General features: G+C 45.2%; 1 protein-coding gene across 8 annotated transcripts in view; it reads right to left on the bottom strand.

Moving 5' to 3' along the window:
• Positions 1 to 22,602, bottom strand: part of usp19 (ubiquitin specific peptidase 19) — a 29,207-nt gene that overhangs the window by 1,237 nt on the left and 5,368 nt on the right. For 2 of the 8 annotated variants that reach the window (XM_023825842.2, XM_023825843.2), the window contains exons 3-25: positions 16,502 to 16,630; positions 16,118 to 16,254; positions 15,514 to 16,005; positions 15,001 to 15,325; positions 14,449 to 14,605; positions 14,120 to 14,307; positions 13,811 to 14,028; positions 13,394 to 13,586; positions 13,078 to 13,211; positions 12,206 to 12,364; positions 11,967 to 12,077; positions 11,157 to 11,267; positions 10,913 to 11,014; positions 10,401 to 10,541; positions 10,162 to 10,280; positions 9,854 to 9,997; positions 9,412 to 9,767; positions 9,106 to 9,219; positions 8,475 to 8,691; positions 7,795 to 7,947; positions 7,547 to 7,713; positions 7,163 to 7,338; positions 55 to 5,056 (exon numbers count right to left, since the gene is read on the bottom strand). In XM_023825842.2, coding sequence (XP_023681610.2) covers positions 4,811 to 5,056; positions 7,163 to 7,338; positions 7,547 to 7,713; positions 7,795 to 7,947; positions 8,475 to 8,691; positions 9,106 to 9,219; positions 9,412 to 9,767; positions 9,854 to 9,997; positions 10,162 to 10,280; positions 10,401 to 10,541; positions 10,913 to 11,014; positions 11,157 to 11,267; positions 11,967 to 12,077; positions 12,206 to 12,364; positions 13,078 to 13,211; positions 13,394 to 13,586; positions 13,811 to 14,028; positions 14,120 to 14,307; positions 14,449 to 14,605; positions 15,001 to 15,325; positions 15,514 to 16,005; positions 16,118 to 16,254; positions 16,502 to 16,630 — 4,289 coding nt within the window. In that variant the 3' untranslated portion in view covers positions 55 to 4,810. The other 6 variants (XM_023825847.2, XM_023825851.2, XM_023825850.2 and 3 more) reach the window with 6 other exon arrangements.

The following is a 22,602-nucleotide window of genomic DNA, read 5'->3' as shown; positions in this document are numbered from 1 at the left end:
AAAGATCACACTATTCAAGATGTACAGTATGTGAAAATAATCATTTACACAAAATGTACTTGACATTTTATTTTTTATGTAATACAGGCAAACCTTTTTGGTTTCTAGGAAGAACCCGTACAAATTATTGCTCAGAGGACAATTTAAAATAATTTAACATTCAATTCTAAACATCAGAACAAAATACATTTGTTTATTTTTTGCATTAACAGCTTAAAATGTTTTATATATACACACACAAGCCTATATTTCTACAACTGCAATAAAATATTTAACTTAAAAATTATACCAGGATTTTTTTCCCAAAATAGAAGTTAACATTCACAACTATGAATTTAATTAGGGCATAGATACATTTGAAAAATAAGACTCATTACCGAAAATACTTAATAAACCATGGTGATCTCACTCTGGGGTTTTTAGTCATAAGCAGGAGTTACAGGAGGAGACTCAAGTCAGCATGTAAGGCATTTCAGTCAGGGCATTGATCTGATTATGAAGCCCTTTATTAGTGTTTAATATATTAAACTGGATGAAACTGCTGCTGAACAGCAGGAAGAGAGATTAAATCATTTCAGTCCTGGTTCACTAAAGCGGGGATGGGAGTAGGGCGGTTGCAGCTTCGCATTACAGCCTCTTTACCGCATGTCAGCAGAACATTCAGAACACAAGCAGACACGTCCAGCTCAAAGTGCCACCAGGGCCGGAACCTTAACCTTAAATAAATCCTCAAGGAGATTTAGCACTACCCTGTTAAAGTTGCTAAACCCATCTCTTAGGCTTGGATATGCTCCAAAACCTTTTAAAATAGCCGTTATTAGACCAGTTCTAAAGTAACCAAATCTTGAACCTAGTTATTTAGGAAATTATAGATGCATCTCTTATCTTCCGTTCATTTAAAAGATCCTAGAATAAGTTTTTCATCAGCTGTCTTCTTTTCAACAGAAAAATACTGCTAATGAATTATATATCACTCTGGCTTTAATAAATAATAATAATAATACATTTTATTTATAACGCACTTTTCATTAAAATCTCAAAGTGCCACATTAAAAACAACAAAGTTAAAAATATCCATAAAATCAAAATAATATCACTACTACTAAATATGATATCTTAGCAGTTGTATGCTTTCCTAAATAAAAAAAGTCTTCAAATTTGCTTTGAAAGAGTCCAGGTGCTTTGTAACTCGCAGCTGGACAGGAAGATGGTTCCATAGCTGTGGGGCAACAGAGCAAAAAGCTCGACCTCCCATAGTACACAGCTTAGTAGAGGGAACTTGAAGTAGCATACTACCTGATAGACCCAACCATACCACAAAAACAGCTTTAATCAAAGTAGTGAATGATTTGCTTATGACTTCTGACCATGGCTGTATATCTTTGATGGTATTACTAGACTTAACTGCAGCATCTGATACCGTGGCCCATAATATCCTCTTGAACCGGCTAGAATCTGTGGTTGGCAGTAAGGGGACAGCTCTCTCTTGGTTTCACTCATATTTAACTGATCGTTATCAGTTTGTCCACATGAAAAATGAATCTTCCAAAGCGACTGAAGTCAAATATGGTCTCCCACAGGGATCAGTGCTGGGCCCGCTACTGTTCACTTTACATATGCTACCTCTTGGCAACATTATTAGAAGTCATGGTGTTGGATCTCATTGAACTAGCGGCTCAGCAGCTACAGTGGGATCTAAATTTAATTAGTGACTGGGCTGACACCTGACAGATGAAATTTAACATAGACAAATGTAAGGTACTCCATGTAGGGAGCAGAAATATAAAAGTACAGGTATTTTATGGGACCTACTGAAATAAAGGTAGCTGATTATGAGAAAGACCTTGGTGTGTATGTTGATGCTTCCATGTCTCATTCTCGCCAGTGCGGGGAAGCAATAAAAAAAAGGCCAATAGGATGTTGGGGTATATCTCCAGGTGTGTCAAGGGAGGTAATGCTAAGATTATACAATTCCTTGATGAGACCTCACCTAGAATATTGTGTACAGGTTTGGTCACCATATCTTAAAAAGGACATAGCGGCCTTAGAAAAGGTGCAGCGTAGGGCCACAAGAATGATTCCTGGTCTTAGAGGAATGTCATACGAGGAAAGGTTATTTGAGCTAAATCTGTTCAGCCTCAAGCAAAGGAGACTGAGGGGGGACATGATCCAGGTCTATAAGATTCCAACAGGTTTGGATGCTGTTCAACTGAATAGTTACTTCAGCATTAGTTCAAATACAAGAACTCGTGGCCATAGGTGGAAATTAGCGGGAGAACATTTCAAACTGGATTTAAGGAAGCACTTCTTTACACAGCGTGTAGTCAGAGTATGGAATAGTCTTCCTGATAACGTAGTGCAAGCTGAATCCTTGGGTTCCTTTAAATCAGAGCTAGATAAGATTTTAACAACTCTGAGCTATTAGTCAAGTTCTCCCCAAGCGAGCTCGATGGGCCGAATGGCCTCCTCTCGTTTGTATAGTTCTTATGTTCTTATGTTATGCTGATGATACACAGATAAGCCAGATGATGCATGACAGCTCTCTCGGTTAGAAGACTGTCTACTAGATATCCGGTGCTGGATGGTAAAGAATGTCCTTATGTTAAAGACAGAAAAAACAAAAGTATTGTTAGTTGGTCCGAAAGGCTGCTCAAAATAAAGTTTGACAACTTCAACCTCTGTGGTCTTCCTACCCAACTTAACACAGTGATCAGAGATCTTGGTGTTCTGGTTGATTGAGATTTGTTTCGATGCTCACATAAGTAGTATTACTAGAACTGTGTTCTACCATCTATGGAACATAGCCAAGCTTCAGAAGATCCTCTCCTTTTATGATGCAAAAAAAATGATACGTGCCTTTATAGCTTCCAGACTACACTACTATAATGCCCTCCTTTCTAGTTGCCCATCCAGATCCTTACATAAACTTCAGCTGGTACAAAATGCAGCAGCAAGAGTTCATATAATCACAAAAAATTTGATCATATTAGCCCTGTTCCTTTTACTGGCTTCCAGTTAAGTATCGGATTGACTACAAAATACAATTAACTTATAAAGCACTGAATGGCCTTGCACCAGAATACCTCAGAGATCTACTGGTCTCTTATAACCCTCCTCACTTGCTTCAATCTCAAGGAGCAAGAAATCTATTAGTACCTAGGGTAGAAAGATCTATGGCAGGCTGCAGAGCTTTCTCTCATAGAGCTCCTGAGCTGTGGAATAATCTTCCATCCGCTGTGTGACATTCAAGCTCACTTTCATTAATCAAGTTTAGACTAAAAGCACACTTGTTTAGTTTAGCTTATAGGGAGTCTAGTTCTAGCTCTACGTAACTGTTCAATCCCAGTCAGACCTATAGTGTGAGGTGTAGAGCTGGGTGAGGATTAGTGCCATTGGCTTTGGATGAACTGAACTTTCAGTACAGATTTTCTTTGTGTTTACTTTCTGTAGGTACCCTCTTCATCTACCAAAGTGCAGCAAGAACCAGCAGAACACCTGGCTGGGTCTAGCGTCCAAACCATCTCTCCATGCCACGGCACCTGTACAGAGCTTATACATATTCATACAACGTTCTAGTACAGATGGACCACATACATATTTATCTGTCTTTTAAGAAAGAAAAAAAACCTCTTGCCAAAGAGCCTACAGCAGATTAAGGTGGCAAATGGGGGGAGAAAAACAGCAGCAACAGTTACTATTGCAGGTCGAACAGGCTTTTATCAGAGAACCTGACACAACAAAAAGTGCTAACATCTTCTTTACCTTGGGGGTAAATTACAGACTCTTAGCTGCCATTCAGTTACACATTCGCTTCAGTTTGATATCCTCTATAAAAACAATGAAACAAAAAAAGTGCCCATTAAATTATACGTTTAGTGATCTTAATATGATTAACATGCCTATGGATTGTTCTGCATTTTTAAGTTCAACTAATTAAAAACAAACAAATAAATAGACATGATTTGGCCCTGGGGGTTGTTAGACTGGAAAATGTGTTAGGGGAATTTCACCGAGCAACCGCAGCGACATGTAGTAAGTTCCTCGCAGACACAGATATTACTGTGAACGGATTGGAGCAGCTACACGTGTATAGACACCCATATGTTTATACACATGCACACACACACACACACCTGTGGTTCCCCATTAAGGTCCCAATTAAGGTCTCAGACTGAGGTTGTGTTGATTAAGTATGTGACAAGGATTTCTTTAGCTCAGTCTTTCCCAACTGTGTCCTCAGGGACCCACAATCGGTCCATGTTTGTGCTCCCTCCGAACTCCCTGCTAGACAGTCCACATTTTTGCTCCTTACTGGGAGCTAGTAGGGAGCAAAAATGTCTGTGGGTCCCCGAGGACCGGATTAGGAAGTACTGCTTCCGATGAAGGGCTCCCCATTCTGAACAACACAACATGGGTAATCCTAAATCAACAGAAGGCCAAAGCAAATCCGGCAGCTACTGGCCTATTACAAGAAAGTAACAAACAGCGATATCACTCAGTACATTCACTGTGTGAAGTAGTATCTACTGACTGAGCAGTGGTGCTCAAGCTGTAGAATTTACAGACCATTCACAGGGAGCAGCTCATCAATCTTCAAAAATGTACTGCATGATTCCTAAACGGTAAAACGTGTCAGAGAGAAACCACAGAACTTTCCAACCCTGGACAAGCCGTGATGCAGCAGCCTTCGGTGAATTGCCACTATCCGGGCTGGGTACTTCCAAACAGAGCAGGATACTTTGAAGGCATTTAAAGGGGCCGCGCACTATGTGAGCAAAGCAGCAGCTTGGAGAAAGGGGAGAGGTGAGTGTCACAGGCCCCAGCTGCCCCTGACTACCAAAGGGTAAATCACGTTCAGGACTGCGGCCAGCAGGGCAGCCAGAGTGCCCAGGACAAAATATCTGACGCAGTCGTCGTCGGAGAAATCTGAGAGGCGCTCCTGGTGCGGCCGCTGTCCCTCCGGCCTTCTTCTATGGAGTCTGTGACGCGACAAGCTTGGCCACGCCGCCTCTTCTCCTTCTGCGTCCTCTTCCAGTTCCTGCCATATTAGAGAGGCCTGCGATTGGCGGAAACCTGTGTCAGCTTCAGGCAAAGTGTGCGTTTACTCCACAAGCAGCCTTGAAGCTGGAAAGCTCCCCCCAGCAGCACCGAAGAGAGCAACACCCTGTGCTCACCATTAAAAGCAGGACTGATGACACTCGCTCAGGAATTTGACAAAAATCAAGAACTATTTGGAGCACATGGCACATGTGAACTTTCAGACCATCACCTGGGAGGAGGGCGAGAGCGCTTCAGCAGATCACTTACGCAGTGGAGAACGGCATGAATGGGGGCTCAGCATCTCAGCTGCTGTCACAGGGTTCTTGCTGCACTTTGGTAGGTATCAGCCTGCTTTCACCCAGCGAAAGCAACCACTCAATGACACTTTATTAATAATCATTTACAATGTTTTCTCATTTTAACATTTATCAAATCTTTTGGAAGAGTACTTAAGGTGGCAGGCACCTTTAGGAGGATGGATTCAGTTAAGAGAAAAGACCTGAGCAGTTGCGTGTCTGCAGTCATACATCCACTTAAATTCAGGGAAAACAGCTAATTTGAAAGGTGCTTCTGTAAACGCATTTGGGAAACAGAGTGGGAATGTCTTCATGAATGTCAGGGAAGCTGTTACAGAACATAACCCCCAACAAGGGAATCACTTTTTAAAGATTAAATAAAAAAAAAAAAACCTTCCGTAGGAAAACCTGCAGGCTCCTAATGGTTCATACACACTGAAGGAAGTTTCATTTTGTCATCAATATGAACAGCAAAGGATGGCAAAGAAACCTCCTCAGGGCTGACCAAAAGTATTTCACACATGGATAGACTGTATCCTGGTGACAGATTTCACATGTATGATGTACATGTATACTGTCATAAACCATGCACCCATGCAGCTGTCATCATGCAGAAATGACTGATCATACATGAAAAATAAAGCAAAGATTAGGGCTATTTATTATTGACAGAAGACACCCCTGCTTCATTCATTCCATTTCTTCATAACATGAAAGCAGCTTGTCAGTGAAAGACTGTATTTCCTTTTCAGGAGATTCAATCCAGTAGGGGATTCCTTCACAAGAACATAAAATGCACAGTCTCCAGAGAATATGTGCAGTGTGAGGAACAGTGACAGAAAAGCCACATCCCACAACATGCCAGCAAACAGCCCATCCCTGGTCAGGACTGATCCCTTAAGCACGATGCTCATGCTTCACTTCGCCGTGTGCCAGTACGATCTGCGTGCAGTGCGAATAAATGGAAATCTCGCCATCATGAGTGTCTATGCAGACTGTGCACATGCAGCCTACATTTTGGGCCTAGGGACATTTTGCACATCAATATACGTCAACTGCACATGTGCAACAAATTGACAGTTCGCTGGTCTGGTGGAATATCATTGCTATACGTGTGCATATACGCAGTGTATGTACACAGAAGTCGCACGATCGTAACAGCACCCGTAAAAGTGAAGAATGAACTAGGCGTAAACGGTACCTGATCACCAACATTTCACAAGGCTTTCAGCTACTGTTCACCCTCCTTACACAAATAGGCTTTAAAGTGGACAAAAGCCACCATGAACATTCAATATTAATATTAAGATGAAGTTACTAGTTTACCAACGTAAACTTACTGTACTTGGGGTAAAATCAATGTCAGGAAGCAGTGATGCTTCTTTTCCTAATTCATTTGTGTCTGTACTCTGCCTGGAAGTTCAACTGTGCCCAGCAAGATCAGCTTGCATGTGGTTTCTGAGGAACACCTGGACATGGATGTTAGCATAGATGGCATCCCATAGGGCCCTGTGACTGGTTTTGCTCTTGCTGGGGGGACCCTGAGACAGTCCATGTTTTTGCTCTCTCCCAACTCTCAGGGAATTGGGATAGAGCAAAAACATGGACTGTCTGAGAGACCCCGAGGACAGGTTTGAAGAGCACTGACATAGGACACTTTGGCTAGTCCATCTATCAAGGTACCACTAGTGGAATCTGTCAGGCTTTGATCTTAGATAAAATTCTCTAATAAACAAAGACAGATAGTGTGCTTACACACATTCATGCACAGCCCCATGGACAGCAGGTGGATACCGGTGCAGGCGGACAGGGTACAGCACACCAACCTGACTGGCTGCTGCTCCCGTGGCTATGGGCAACTCCGCCCCCCGGGGGCTGGCCAGGCGCGCGGGCCGCTCCACAGGAGAGTTCCGCCGGCGGTAGAAGAGCACATAAGCGTAGCGTGTCACCACCTGGCTCTCCTCCACCGTGGTCACGGTGCTGTCATCGAAGAGCCGCCAACCTTGGAGGGATAAGAGGAGCCATGAAAGATACTGTGGATGTTAGCACACAACATCACAGACTCAAGAGGAACGTTCCACCGCAAACATATCTTTATGGGGACCACTCATTCATTTCTATGGGGAAAATGCTAACACTAACTTTGACACACACACACACACACACAGACACACACACACACACACACAGACAGAGACAGAGACACTCACCCACGTCACTGCGCTGACTGTTCTTGTCGCTGGGTAGCCGGGCGTAGGCAGTATAATGCCCCCCAATCATGCCGCCGTAATGATTGATGACAGCATACAGGTCATAAATGGGTGGGTGCTGCCTGTCATCCTTCTGCCCGATGCAGAATTTGCTGAGGTCCAAGTTCCTGAAATCAAGCAGAAATATAATGATGTCCATTAAAAAATAAGCAATTTAATGATGCATTGCCCCAAGGGGCCAGCAGTACCTGACAGGGAAGTCCACCATGTCATTGATTTTGTCCCTCCAGATGAAGCTGCGGAAGGAGAAGCGCTTGAGCTGGATGATGAGCACATTGGGTAGGCGCCACAGCATTAGCTGCTTGGAGGCCTCCCTGTGCTGCTGGCACTTGGGACAGTACCTGAATGGGGAAAGGGGCACATGGTGAGGCTGGGTCACCTCGGCAACCATGATATGGCACCAGGTCTGGCAGAGGTAACAGGAGCACCATAACCAGAAACTGTGCCAAATAATACAATGAGGAATCAAGGGCTGATGATCACGATGATGAAGAAAACATCTTATGTTACAGCTTCAAATTGTCTAAGCCTATCAGTGAGCTGCGTATAGTTATTTTTTATTGGAGTCTTTGATGAAACCTACAAACACTAGAACAGAATGACTCTAAATATGGCGAAGAATGTTATTGTGCAGTTCAGTAAATATTTAATTTCATTCTACAACTGGAGAAAGTGTGCGTGCATATATTTTATATATTATATATAAAAATGAAACCTGCAGTTCCAGCAATTCAAGCTTAGATTTAAGTAAAAATGAAATGCAGTACTGTACATAGCATTAAATAAAAAAAAAAGCCGAAATACAAAAACAGCATTAGTGTAAATCGTGGTATTACAGGCCTCCTTCCCGGGCAGAGGTCCGGCGTACCATGCCTCCTCCGGGGCGAGCACCTCCGGTCTGGTGAAGAGGTTCAGGCACTGCTCCAGGGTGAAATGGCCGGCCCGCGCAGTCTCACTGGCCGACCCAGCGTCCTCCATGTACTCGAGCTCCTTAGACTTCACCAGCACGTATTCCTTCAGCCGCTCATTGTTCTTCCACACCAGCTCCAGGGTGGAGTCCTCTAGAAGATCCAGGGCCGCATCACCTGGGGGAGGGAGGGCTGCTTGCTACCTGTCATCTTAACACCATTTTAACACGAGACAAAATGGCGGAAACGCTTTTGGCTGATTCAAGATGGCCAGCCTTCTAAGAATAATGATTATGATGAAACGTATGAAAGCTGCGATGCCCCTGCCCGTGAAAGCTGCGATGCCCCTGTCCGTGAAAGCTGCGATGCCCCTGTCCGTGAAAGCTGCGATGCCCCTGTCCGTGAAAGCTGCGATGCCCCTGTCCGTGAAAGCTGCGATGCCCCTGCCCGTGAAAGCTGCGATGCCCCTTTCCGTGTAAGCTGCGATGCCCCTGTCCGTGAAAGCTGCGATGCCCCTGCCCTTGAAAGCTGCGATGCCCCTGCCCGTGAAAGCTGCGATGCCCCTGCCCATGAAAGCTGCGACAGCCTCACCCCTGTCCTCCAGCTTGTGCTCCTTGTTGGAGGCGTCCAGAAGGGAGATGTAGAACTGGGAGGTGGGACCAGATGTTGACTCAAGGCTGGGCTGCTGGTATCCTGTCACCACAGCTGGGAGCAGAGTCACCCAGATACACATCATCAAGATCACAAGAAGAGATTAGAAATTAAAGTTAGCCACAAAACCATCCATCCATCCATCCATCATGCCTAATACAGGGCTGCCATGAGCCACAAGATCAGCAAGAGAAAACAGTGAAGTGAAAGCCTGTGATATGTCTCCAACTCCCCGACATTCCACACCTTCTGGCTTAAGAGCCTTCTCGCATGACGTCTCCTTCTCTGCCAGGGAATCGTGGGAGTCCAGCAGGCTCTCTGAGAAACCTGAGTCCACAGTACGAGAACAAGAGGTGGAGGAGGAGTGTAGATTTCCTGCAGACTGTCCCGCAGCCTGCTGTGCCTCAGCGGCTGTGCTGGAAGTCAGGCTGGGGTTCTCCAGCTCCTCCGAGTCCCTGGTGCTGCTAGACCCTGTGTCCGCCTCCTGAACCACACCGTCCAAGACCTCTGACGCCACAGAGGGCAGATCCACGCGGTACTGGCCAGCCTCTGGGGACACTCGGCCGGACTGGTACGGAGGCTGGAACACGTCTACGGAGTACCTGGGCAGGGGAAGGTATGAGATGAAGGTCCTTGTGCTTTTGGTCGATAACCTAATGCACCCAAGTCTCGTGCGAGTCCCTCATACCTGGAGTAGCCCTGCAGGAGCTGGCTGAGCCGGGAGTAGGTCAGTCGGGACTCAGGGATGCTGACTAGGAAGGGGAGGCCCACATTCTCCACATTTGGGCGACAGAGGGTCTTATGCACAGGCCAGTGATTCTTCTGACAAATTCTAAGCAAAAAGTGGAAGGAACTCAAATCAGCTGCTCCAATTATAAGGGGAACCAGAAGTACCACACGAGTAGTCATATCATTACTGCCCCCTTGTGGCATCCTGGCTGTGCACACCAAGGCACAGACCCCACTGAGTGCTGCCCGCTGCTGATGATGACTTACTGATTGCAGTATCCCACGCGGTAGCATCGCGTGCAGCGCCGCAGCTTCTCATCCTCGCCCTGTGGGGGCTTCTGGCAGGCGGCACACTTGCTGATGGGGAGGCTAGGGACCTGTGGTCTCTGTGCGGTAGATCACAGCATAGTCAGTATCACTTGATGAACCAACCCATGCGTGTCGTCAGTGACGCTGGTTCCACTTGCAGCAGTCAATCGGCATTATGCACTCGAGGCACAGTTTACCTGCTGTACCCGCAGGATAACGACCCGCTCCTTGGCCAGCTCTTTCGAAAGCACCTCAAAGCACAGGAGCATGTCCGAGGGAGAGACCGTATCCAGGGAGAAGGATGGGTGGAAGATTCGATTGAAACGATTCTTACAGACCTGCAACCCAGACAATAATCCTCCAGTCAGAATAAGAAATGTCAAATTGCTTCAAACAAGCTGTTATTCAACCAGGGAAACAGGAAATCTTCACAATATGGAACATCTCCTCCCTCTAAAGGTCAACTTGCAATGTTGAACATCTCACTGCAAAGGTCACTAAAAGTATATTAAGAGCATACTCAGTGGGTGCTGACCTTCTGAACATGTGACTCATAACAGTACTGGATGAATGTATGTTATATCTCTGAGGTTTGTCTGACACAAAATCCTAACTAAATCCACCAAAAATCTTAACAAGGCTTCCAAATATACTGCAACAATCCTGCTAGTGAAGAGGAGGATAAAAGCAGGGTGGAAGAGCACCCTACCTCTGCCAAGCGCAGATTCTCCTGCTTGACCCGCACACTTCTGGATATGGACTCCAACACCTCCGCTGTGCTGGAATTCTCTTTGCTGACACTCACCAAGAACTGGCACACAAACACAGAAGGTATTAAAATGAAGAGGCAACAGAACTGAACTAATGTAGCAGCCAAAAGTGCTCTATTAGAATGGGCACATACAAAAATATATGCTTAATTGCAAAATACCACCATGTAAAGTGTGTTTTACCTTGATGGGTGTCTTGTGAGGTTCCTTTGCAAAGTAAAAGACTGTCAGGATTTTCTGCTTTTGAGGTAGGGGGACTGGCAGGTACAGGAAGGGGTCAAATGTTATGGACACCTGAAAGGTTTAAAAATGACAGAATAAAGACTGCTGTTCCAAAAGGACAACCAATATCCATCCATGGAACAGTCTCCCATCTGCTCACCCAGTCAAGGGTCACAGATGGCACAATGGGAAGGGTAGCACACGCACACTCACACGCACAAAGGCATTTCAGAGATGCCAATTAGCTTGTTTGGACAGGGTGCAGTGACTGAATGTCCAGTCTTGGAAGTATGAGGTGCTGAGCCACTGTACTGCCCCTCACAGCCTAAACATCACACTGAAAACTGTGCTTGATCAGCTTAATCACACTATCCAACTATGATCCAAGAACCTCCCTGACCTAATTAAGAAGCATTCATTCCAGCAGGGAGGTGCCTATGGCTAATCTTTCAACAAGTTTGATCATTTGCACCACAGAGCAAAAAAAAATTAAAAAAATATATAAATAATAAGGGAGTCAAGCAGTTTGACCAGTGAAAGCCACTTATCTTCAGTTTAAGGAATAATAATTTAGCTCAACCAAATAATTTTCAACCAAATCAGAGTTTTAGTGTTGCGAAAAATTCCAAGATATAAAGAATAAAATATCTGCGCCGTGTGATGGATAGGCCGCCCCTCCAGGGATGCACCCGCACTTTGTGAGGCTGCCCAGTATGATGTGTGGCTGGTGGACGGCTTCAGCAGCTGCTCTAACCCGCAGGTAATATGTACCTTGGAGCAGATGGGACAGACCAGCTTGGACTTGTACTGGCCTTGGAAAAGGTCCACAATGAAGGAGTCGTTCCTCAGCTTGTGCCTCTGCCAGGCCTCCTCAGCCACAACCTGCATGTTGGACAGAGAGAGAGGAGTCCAGGTTCACGTACAGGACATGCCACTGTTCGCCTCATGCCCTTAGCCCGGGCCACCATCATGCCCGCTTCCCCGGCAGGAGCCCGCCGCGGCCATCGCACCTCATCCTGCCGCCCGTCTGAGTCCACGGTCTCGGTGTAAGGCTTGTTCTGGATGCGGTTCAGGTCCTCATGAAGCCCGTCCAGCAGGAACGCCATAAACTCCTGAGCGTCATGCTGGGCATACCCAGTGAACTGGCTGGCCTTGCTGGCCACGATGGCCTTAGGGCATGAGAAAATGCCAGTCAGCACAGGCATTAGGACAGCAAAGGCAACGGCCAGAGGAGGAATGTCTCAGAGAATGAATGGCTGAATGGTACCAAACAAATCTGTAGCACCTCAGATAAGCACAGTGATATCTCTGGTGTCTCCACTAATGGCTATATGACTTCCTAAAAGCACAGTAGGCACAAAGCGAGTGCGCACACACACACAGCTACATGTCTAGTCTGGCTATATAGTATAGCATCCTGTAAAAGTATCCTCTTTTCATTCCGGATGGACTCTGAACACCTCAGGTGTTGACAAACCAAGTGTTCACCATTATATTACAATCAAATCACAACTGAAATTCAACAGCAAAAGTGAGAAGTGGTTTTGTAATTTGACATTAAAAAAACCATGTTAATGATTTCAGTCAATCAGGGGCCTAATGAGCATTCTCTAATGTGACTTCAAAGGTCTGATTCATTAGCCTACTGAATCAAAGCCAATTGATTACAATTGCAGGTGAAACAGAGCAGGACCGAACAGGACTGAAAGCCTGGGCTAGTTAAGTAGCAGCAGATAAAAGCACCAGGGGGATCCCTGATAATGTGGAGAAATCATGTCATAATGTGTAATGTTTGACTGAAGTGGCATTGTGGTGGGGCGAGGCAGGGCAGGGAGGAGCTGAGCGGAAGGCGGAAGGGGGCTGAGGAGTGCTGAGGATGCACCTTGAGCTTGGAAGGCTGGAAGGCATGGTGGGTGCCCTTCCAGAGGGCTCGCAGCAGTACGGCGAAGCCGATGGCTAGTCGGCCGCCTGTACCCAGCGGGTTACTGCAGTTGATCTCGGCTTCGAAGGCGCGATCTGAGCGGCGATGGACAAAATGGAGGAAGTTCACACAAACAACCCTCATCCATAAACCAAGAGAAATTAAACGCACAATTTAAAAAGGAATCATGGTACCACGGAAGATTCAGGGAAACCACGGTCACTTGGCGTAAGCTCCACCTAAGAACACGTATAATGCCTCACAAAGCCTGGCTCACCGTGGAAGTAGTCCCGCAGCTCCCGTGTGTTGGACAACGACTGGATGACGCTGTTCATGAAGCACGTGTTGCCGAGGTTGACCAGGCCTGTGAATCCCGGCAGGCACACCTTCTTCTCCTCCTCCTCTTCCGCACGCTCGCTGTTCATGGGCGGTGCGTGCGTCATGGGCGGCACCATGCACATCGGTTTCGGCTGAAGGAAGAAGTCATGGTTTTCCCACCATGCCGTGACAAACTCCCCGAATTCTCCATTTTAGCACCAAGGACTCTCTCTTGGTTTAAAATTAGCGATTAGACGCTGTGCGGCTGACATGCCTCCATGGTTATTTGTGGCAATCCCAGCTGCCTGCTGTAATTCCAGGAGCCGGAGCAAGCAGCCTTACCCGTCTCCGGAGGACAAGATGTCTCCTCACTCACCGTGGCCACTAGGGGCTCCTGCTTGATGGGGACATGCTCGACGACCGTGCGAGTGGCCACACCGTCCAGTCCCCCGTCCTCGGTACGGACAGGCTTGTCATTCTCCACGGCCCGGGGTTCTTCCTTGGCGGGGAGGGGGTGCTGGCTGCCCCCAGGCTGGCTCTTATCGAGAGAAGCGGGCCCGGAGGGCACAGCGACCTTGGCGCCACCCACTGCACCTTAAACAGGGGAGGAAAGAGCTTGTGGTTAGATGCTAAATAAGGCTGTTGCACAACCAGCGGGGGACCGAGCAGAAGCCAGGCGGCAGACCTTGTGGGGCTGGGGCCTCCAGGCCCCCCCAGCGCTGGCTGTGCCTCTTCTTCAGCGTGATGTCGATGCGCAACGGCGTGAAGGCATAGGTACACTGGTCAGGGTCAATGAGGTTCCTGAGTTTCACCTGCCACTTAAAGACAGTGTTTGGTCCACAGTCCGAGTGAAGGCGCAAAAAGTTTGGATCACTGTCAAATAAAAAACATTTTAAAAAATGAGTGGTACATTAGCCTCGTTAAACACCCCGCATGGAATGTCTAGAGACCAATTTACCCCCATTGATTCAGGGATCAACAGTGTTTTAGCTGGAGGAGGAAGAGAGCTGCCACCTGGTTTGGAAGATGAGCGTGAAGTCCTGCTCTCGGAATAGCACCTTGGCCGTCTCTCTGCAAATAGCCTTCAAGTACACATTCACTACCATGAGGTCGTTCCCCTTCTCGTAGGAATCACTCTTCACGAATGTCAAGTTCACCATGGGTTCTGGAGCTGTAGGAAAAACAGGGGGGCTTTAGAAATGCCTCCAGAGCAACACACTATGACAGGGGTTATCCACAACCCGGACGTCTTCAGGCTGTAATAAATATTATGTGGTTTACAACGGACTTCAAGAGCAAAACTGTCATTCTTTAAAATCATTTACCACACCTGCAACTATGGAATGCAACATTACATACGACTTAATATGCAAGGTTGTTCTGTTTGCATCCTTCAACGTTCATGCTCACAGTCTGGCACAGAGTAAATTCTTGCATCCATCAGTATGACGCAGAAGCAGTGTTAATTACAGCACTCTGCTGGACGGACAAACTGACTGGTCACAGCTTTCTACTCTCAGTTCAATCACCAACCCTGTTGTATTTTGGGTAAAAAAAAAAACTGACCAAATTCTTCTTTGGATATGTCTGTCTTCTCCTCCATGTCTGTCTGGCAGGAATCCTTGTCCTTCTTGTAGGTGGTCACCTCAGGCTGTGCTGCCACGGGCTTCCCCGCCTCAAGACTGTCGGATGATGAAGTCATCTCTACCTCTGTGGGTACAGGGTCTGGGGGCTGCTCCCCATGTGTGCTTGGCTTCAGCATCCCTTGAGAGGGCTCCCTCTGGTGGCCGTTCTCCACAGAGGGTGGAAGGTTTGCTTCGTTATGATCCGAGACCCCAGGGCTAGTCTGTGTCAGGGGGACCTGTCTGCCTGGCTCCTCCACAACTGCCACCTGGAAAAAAACAATAGAATCTTGGAAAAAAACATTTGACTGAGGGAAACTGAGCTTCGTAGATAGAAGAGGAACCAAATGGTATAATGGTCAGAAAACCAAATGCAAGGAGGAGGATCCGAAAGCTTATTCACCTGCAAATCAGTCAAAAACAGAAGAAACAGGCCTCCAGTTGCAGGTTCACTCACCTGAGTTTTGCTGCCTGGCTTTCGGTCCTCCAGTGCTACCACCTGTGGCGACAGACCCCTCTGGTCTCCGCTTGTCTTCCTTGGCTGGCGGTCATGGCCCTGAGGAGTGCCTGGGTCCGGCAGGATGTCGGGACTGGTACAGGCCGAGGTCTTTGTCGCGGCCTCCCTAGGGAGACCAAGCCCAGTGTCCTTGGAGCTCCTGGTGGCCCGGCTTGTCCGCTTGGCACTGGGTTCAATGGGGATGTCCACCTTGCCCAGGGAGACGGTCAACCCGGTGCCCTTCACCCCGGGTTCAGATTTCTCAGATGGCTTGTTCTTGGCGCGCTTCAAGTTGCGGTCCAACTTGCCTCTTTTGGGCTCGGGTACCGCAGATGGCTGCCCAGGGCCTTTGTCCAACTGGGCAACCTCCTCCACTGGCATGGGCTTCCTCAACTCCTGCCCTTTACTGTTGCCCGTCTTGATTTTCATGGGCTCGTCGTCCTTTTTGTTTCGCTTAAATGGGGCGAACATGCAAAAGTACGTTCACCTTTAGGTCAGGCAGTACTTAACCGTAAGTGGGTTCCGACCCATGGGATGGCATATGGGGGCACGCAGAGTACCTTACCGTGAGCGAAGGCCAAGAGTTAAAGGGGATCTTCTTCTGCATGACCAGCTGCAGGTAACTGCCCTTCTCCTTGTACTGTACCTTGCTGCAGGAACTCTCAATCTCTGCATGCAGGTGGCAGCTCCACTGACGCCCATCTGCAGCAAGACAACGGGCCCATGGGACCATAAATCCTCAGGACAGACACTTTGAGCTTAAGAATGGGAGCCAAGGCCTGACAGGTTTAAGCCCTGGAGACATTCCGTTTACCCACTGCTACTCATGGCTCATCACTGATTTTAATGTCTTGATATAAACAAACGTAAAGGGCATGAGAATATCCTACCATTTTGCTCATTAAGGTGTAAACACTGAACCAATCTGAGTAAGACAGGGTGGGATTACCTGGGAAATTAATCTGACAGGCGGTGTCTGAGAAATCTGCGCTGACGTCCTCCACTCTCGTGATCCCATCACCCGAGCGCAGCTTCACGATCACCTCGTTGGCATTCTGCTTCCAGTCAAAGAACATGTCTAGGACAGAGACAGAGCACACTCAGGGTGCAGACCGACGCACCGCAGGACAGTGGCCTCCAGAAGAGCTCTAAAAGCACACCCACCACTTTCTTTGTTCATCACACAAAGTGCTACACAGCCTTACCTGAAGAGAGCAAAGTTACCCCTATGGATACCTGTGCGATTGACAGATGGAGGGAACGATCTGGCAGAAGGAAATGGAATGACATGGGACACCACAGTGATACTGTTCACACACACATACATACCACAAACACAAACTACATAAGCTAAATTCTCAAAGTGAGATTTAGGCCACATACATGACATCTTAATCAATCTTTATTTTGCCTTGATTCACTATGCCAAAAACATGTCACCATCAAGTGTTTTCAAATATGACCATTACAAAAAGTAGGAAAGGAGCTATTCAATTACACAATATGGAAACATAGGCTCAACAAAACAGTGAGATGTCTTCCGCTGCCTCAAAGACCTCCTAAGTATGTGGAAAGGCTTTCTAACACAGAGGCCTAATGCTGTAATATACTGTATACTACACGGCTGTTTCAATTCCCAAGTCTACACCAACTTTTTTTTACGCTGCCAAGCAGCATTCAAAAAGAAAAAAAAAAAAAACTGTGCTTATTAAAAGCACTATTGCTTAATGAGGTCTACAGTATCACAAAAATTACCGATTATCAAAAAACTGAATCTATAAACATATTTATAAACATAACTAATTCTAAAATGGAAGTAGAGAACATCTTATCTGCCAGAATGCCTAGAGATCAAAAATGACAGCAATTCAAACAAACAGTTACACACCTGCAGCACCTTTGCTCATACCAGCAATAGAGGCTACTCTTCCTTAAAATCACATGTTGTCATATTCCCATGGAGTGATCAGTGAAGCAAGGGGGCTTCCAGTTTAGGCTACAGAACTCTTTCCCGTCTATAATCCTTCTCACCATTACAGCTATGTCCGGCTGCGCACCACACACGACTCCAAATGCACAGTCATCTAAAGGTCAGAAAACAGAGGGCAGCCGCTGTCCTCAGCAGACAGCCCCAAACACTCCCTCTAAGTGCTATAGTCATACACACTGTAATTCTAAGATTAAAACCATGCAGGCGGGCCAATGTTCCCCCATACCAAACAGTCCAGAAACAGGGCTGGCCTCCCCAGCGAGCCTCGGTCAAACTGGTCAGGAAAGGAGAGGCAGCTCTTTGCGTGACCTTGACACAACCAATGACACTGGGGTCCGTTTTGCTCCGGCTTGTATTTCAACACTTCAGCATTCAGCAAGGTGGTAATTGGAGCAAGATACTCCACACGAGCGTGTGTGTGCATGTGCACACGCACGCACACAAACACTCACATCTTTATGGGGACTCTCCATTGATTTCTATCAGCAAAAACCTAATCCCAACAATGAAAACCTTTACTCCTACCCAACCCTAACCTAACCTTAACCGTAAGTAACCAAACAAGACAAAATTAGATTTTTTGACTGTATTTACAGATTTTTTAAAAAATTGAAGTTATCCTTATGGGACGGAAAGACATGTCCCCCAGTTCTCTCTCTCTCGCTCTCTCTCACACACACGCTCCCAGAAACTCCCAGTCTTCATAAACAAGGACTATAAAGGACTATTCCACAGATTATTTCCTCATTATTGATTACTCTACAGAATGAGCACCTGTGAAAGGTGGAATGATATAAACAAACCAATGAATGAAATAAAATGGATAAATATAAAAACGTATGTGTTATATTACAACATAATATATTAATTTCCCTAAATTGCTAATTGGAAAAAAAAGAGGTTAAAAGTAATTCCGTTAGAACGAGCGTAGGATGGTTGAGGGGCTATTTAAAGAGCACTACCGAACATGAGAACATATGTTGAAGAGAATATCTGGCTTTCTGAGCTCTCGCTGACATTAATTAAGAGGCACCCTTCCAGTAATCCCATGGGATCTGTAACTGGAATCCGTCAATGTGCGTTCATCTTAAACAGACACAGACACACAGGCCCTAATTACACTTGGTTTTAAAATGCATCTTGGGTGACGGGATCACAAATAGACAGCCAAATTACTTCGCCATATACACCTATGTCTATTATGCATCTCCAAGGTGTCCAACTGACCACCTGCATTCAGACTGCGTTACTGCACACAGTTTTTGTGAAAGTGGTTTGTGTGATCCCATCGCCCAAGACGCATTTTAAAATCAAGTGTAAATAGGGCTATAAACATGCATGTGCATGCACACACACACAGCCCTGTACATACTCTTACAACACACAGGGGGCAACATTTCAATAACCCCTTATTTAAAGAGCTCATTCTATCCCATTTCCCTCAGCATCACAGAGGCTAACAATACTCCTCATTTGGAGGAAGGCCAATTTAAAGCAATGTTGGAAAAAATTTACAGCAGTATGTTAAGATATATATGGTTTTCATTAAAGTTTAAAATTTATCTGGTATTCAGACATTAAAATAACCAAGTGCTTTGTTTACAGATGTCTAGGCATCACCCTACACTGAATTATGCTAAAAAAATAATTTCATTCCACCTTTTGTTTGCATGAGTCCAATTTAGCCTTCCCCATAATGAATTTGTCTGGCTACATATGTTTCCCTTATAAATTATAAAAACATTTCCTGTCAAACAGCAGTACTTCACCATCAGCACTTTTCCACACTTTCAGAATTCTGAGGTTTTCAATCTTGGATTCAAACTTAATCACCTCCTTGTGCTAGTTTCATAATAGTGTGTGTGTGTGTGTGTGTGTGTGTGTGTGTGTGTGTGTGTTACAGCAGTCAGAAGCTACCATTTTAATAATTACAAGGACTATTGTCCGGGCAACAGATTCCCATTGTTACACCGAGCCTAAGAAAAGAACCTGACTGTCATCCAACTGCATACCAACGCGTGTCACCCTCAGATCCATGTGTGCCAGCAACAAAGGAAAGGCCTTTTGGAGTACGTTTCCACAGCATGGCGATGGAAGCATTTCACACCGAAGCGGAGATAAGTGATCCTTCTATCTTCACACACACCTGTCCTGATAAAGCAGGGATCTAGCAGGCCGACAGGTACATTTAACCATCTTTATTTTTCCTCCAAATTGAGGGCAATAATGGTGGATGTACAACAGCACAAATTATAGTGTTAAGCCACCCTTCCTTTTAAAACAATATACAGTAATAAACAATACACACAACTAAATGGAATCTGATGCATTCCATTATTTTTATCTGCCTTAAATTCATGGCTCATAAAACAAGAGCCATGTACAATGTACCATTTCCCAAATTCCCAGGATTTCATGCTACCAGAATCAATTATGGCACTTCTTCCCCTATGCTGACACACAGAAGGTTCCCTACAACTGATGCACTCATAGGTTCAAAATCTGTGGACTGGTGAACATATGGTCCACTGCCAAGCAACAGGCCAAGCATGACTTCCCAAGATTCAGCAAAAACAATGACTCCATTCACTGACAGAATTAACTGTAAAGTAAAATGTGTAGGAAGGATGCGCACATTTGTAAATTATTTAGTGTTAATATGCTGTGAAGAGTCAGTGGTTAGAAACAGTGAGTCTCACAGCATGGCAGCATAGAGCCATTTGCCCTTGGCAAAACTATAACACAGAGTTTAAATGCATCTCCAATAAAAAACATTTTAACTATAGAGATAAATCCTGTTAAACGCCTCTTAAATCTGTATAATACCCTTTTCCACAAAATTTGAAACCCTGTTCACACAGGCAATGTAACCCGAAGCATGATAGCAGAGGAGGTCATTAAAGCATAACGTCAGGTGGCTTCTGTTCACAGCTCTAGCAGAACACCTGCCACATGGTTCCCCAGTCCCCTATCTACCCCAAGACGCTTAACATACTGCGACACCACAGCTCGGGGACCTACAGGGCACAACAGCCCTGTCTATTTGCAACCACAATGCTAACCATAAGCGCGTTCCTTTGTGCATGTAGCTATAGAGGCGGGCGGTAGATCAGTGTCAGTGTGATTGTGCGCCACGATATGCACTATACCATTAACAGCACCTAATTAAACAACTGCCTATTTATATTAAAAAAACATTTTATTTTCTTCAAAGCTTCAGTTATAATTTGAATACTTGTCCTTATATAGCATAAACTGGTTTATCTGCGTTGTGTGATTTTCTATTGCACACTAACGGGGTGTTGCAGTAGCTAATTTTTTTTAAAAAAAGAAAGAAAAACAGATTTTGTGTAATTATACACATTAAACCAGCGGTGGCCAATCTTATCCACAAAGGGCCGGTGTGTATGCAGGTTTTTGGGATAACCTGTAGGTCAGCTGTTCAAACCCAGGTGTGAGGACTCTTCAGCCAATCAGTCCTCTAATTAGTAATCTAATTAGGGAGTTGCGGTGAAAACCCGCATACACACCAGCCCTTTGCGGATAAGATTGGCCGCCCCTGCATTAAACAAAATAACCTGGTTAAATATATATAGTAGTAAATTAAAAAGCAAAACATATTCGTTAAATCAGCATATATATGGGCCACTTCCTTCATGCAAGGTGCGTGCTAAAACCACCCGTTTCCCATACCAATGAATGTCAAACTCCTTTAACCTCCAAGCAAAATGCAATTCGGCTTATGCAACCCTTTTGTTTGCACTAATATCTATTAGTGTTAACAGCAGTGAAGCTTAAGTCCTCAAAAAAGCCGTAAAAACCTTGAAACTCGAACGTCTCTTAACTTGACCAACTCGGACAATGAACGGATGTGTTTAATTTTTTTCGATCTATACCTCGACCTAAATCGTGAAACTCAGCCATTCCCGCTAAAACTTGAATGGGTCAACACGTGTTCAACTCTACCTATTCAGACCTTGAATGGGTCGGTCAAGAAAAATCTAACCACAACTTGACCGAAAATTCAGAACATGATAAAACAACATACGTGCTAAAACTTCTACAGATCGCGTCGCATCTCTGATGGGCTGAAGCAAAGGCAAACAATCAGACTGGGATGTTGATGCCTATGAATTGCTCTCAGTTTCGTGGTAACCCTCCACAGAGTTCAACATGCAGAAGCGGTGTTGCAGTATACGTAAAAGAAAACTTGCAGGCAAGGGATCTCACTGATAAAAATAAATATTCAGAAGCTGTATGGATAAAACTTGATGCTAAAGATTCAAATGGCCTAATTGTCGGGGTTTGTTATAGAGCACCTAATGTAGCTGTTGAGGAAAGCAGAATGTTATATGATGATATCAGGATTATGAGTAATAAAAATGATGTGGTGGTTATGGGTGATTTTAATTTACCTGGGATACAGTGGGACACAGTCTCTGGCTCTTCTGTAAATGAACTTGAGATGGTGGAATTAGTACAGGATTGTTTTTTTACTCAGTTTGTTAATACTCCTACCAGGGGAGAAGCCCTTCTTGATCTTGTTTTCTGTAATAACCAGGATAGGATTGGAAAATTAGAGGTTTTAGACCCATTGTACGGTAGTGATCATAACATGGTTAAATTCGAGGTTAATTTTAGTGTCCGAAGAGCAAAGTCGAAATTAAAAGTATACAATGTTAGGAAGGCTAACTTTAATGGTATGAGACGGAAATTAGAAACTGTAAACTGGACAGAGTTAAATAGCAAAACAGTTGAAGAGGCATGGGAATTTTTCAAAAGCACATTGTTGCAAGTGCAAGAGGACTTCATACCTGTTTCCAGCAAAACTAAATCTAGGAAACGACAACCAAGGTGGTTTACTAAGGAAATTAAGAATAAAGTCAGGAGGAAAATGGCTCTGTTCCACAATTGGAAAATAACTAATGATTTCAAAATTAAGCAGGAGTATCTAAGTCTACAGGCAGAGTTAAAAAATGACATTAGGCTATCCAAGAGGGATGTAGAAAGAAAAATTGCATTGGAGGCTAAGGATGACAGTAAAGGTTTCTTCCAATATT

This window comes from Paramormyrops kingsleyae, chromosome 6, assembly GCF_048594095.1.
Source record: "Paramormyrops kingsleyae isolate MSU_618 chromosome 6, PKINGS_0.4, whole genome shotgun sequence".
In the NCBI taxonomy this organism is placed as follows: domain Eukaryota; kingdom Metazoa; phylum Chordata; class Actinopteri; order Osteoglossiformes; family Mormyridae; genus Paramormyrops; species Paramormyrops kingsleyae.
The sequence above is the reverse complement of the archived record's forward strand: the minus strand, read 5'-3'. Positions and strand labels throughout refer to the sequence as shown.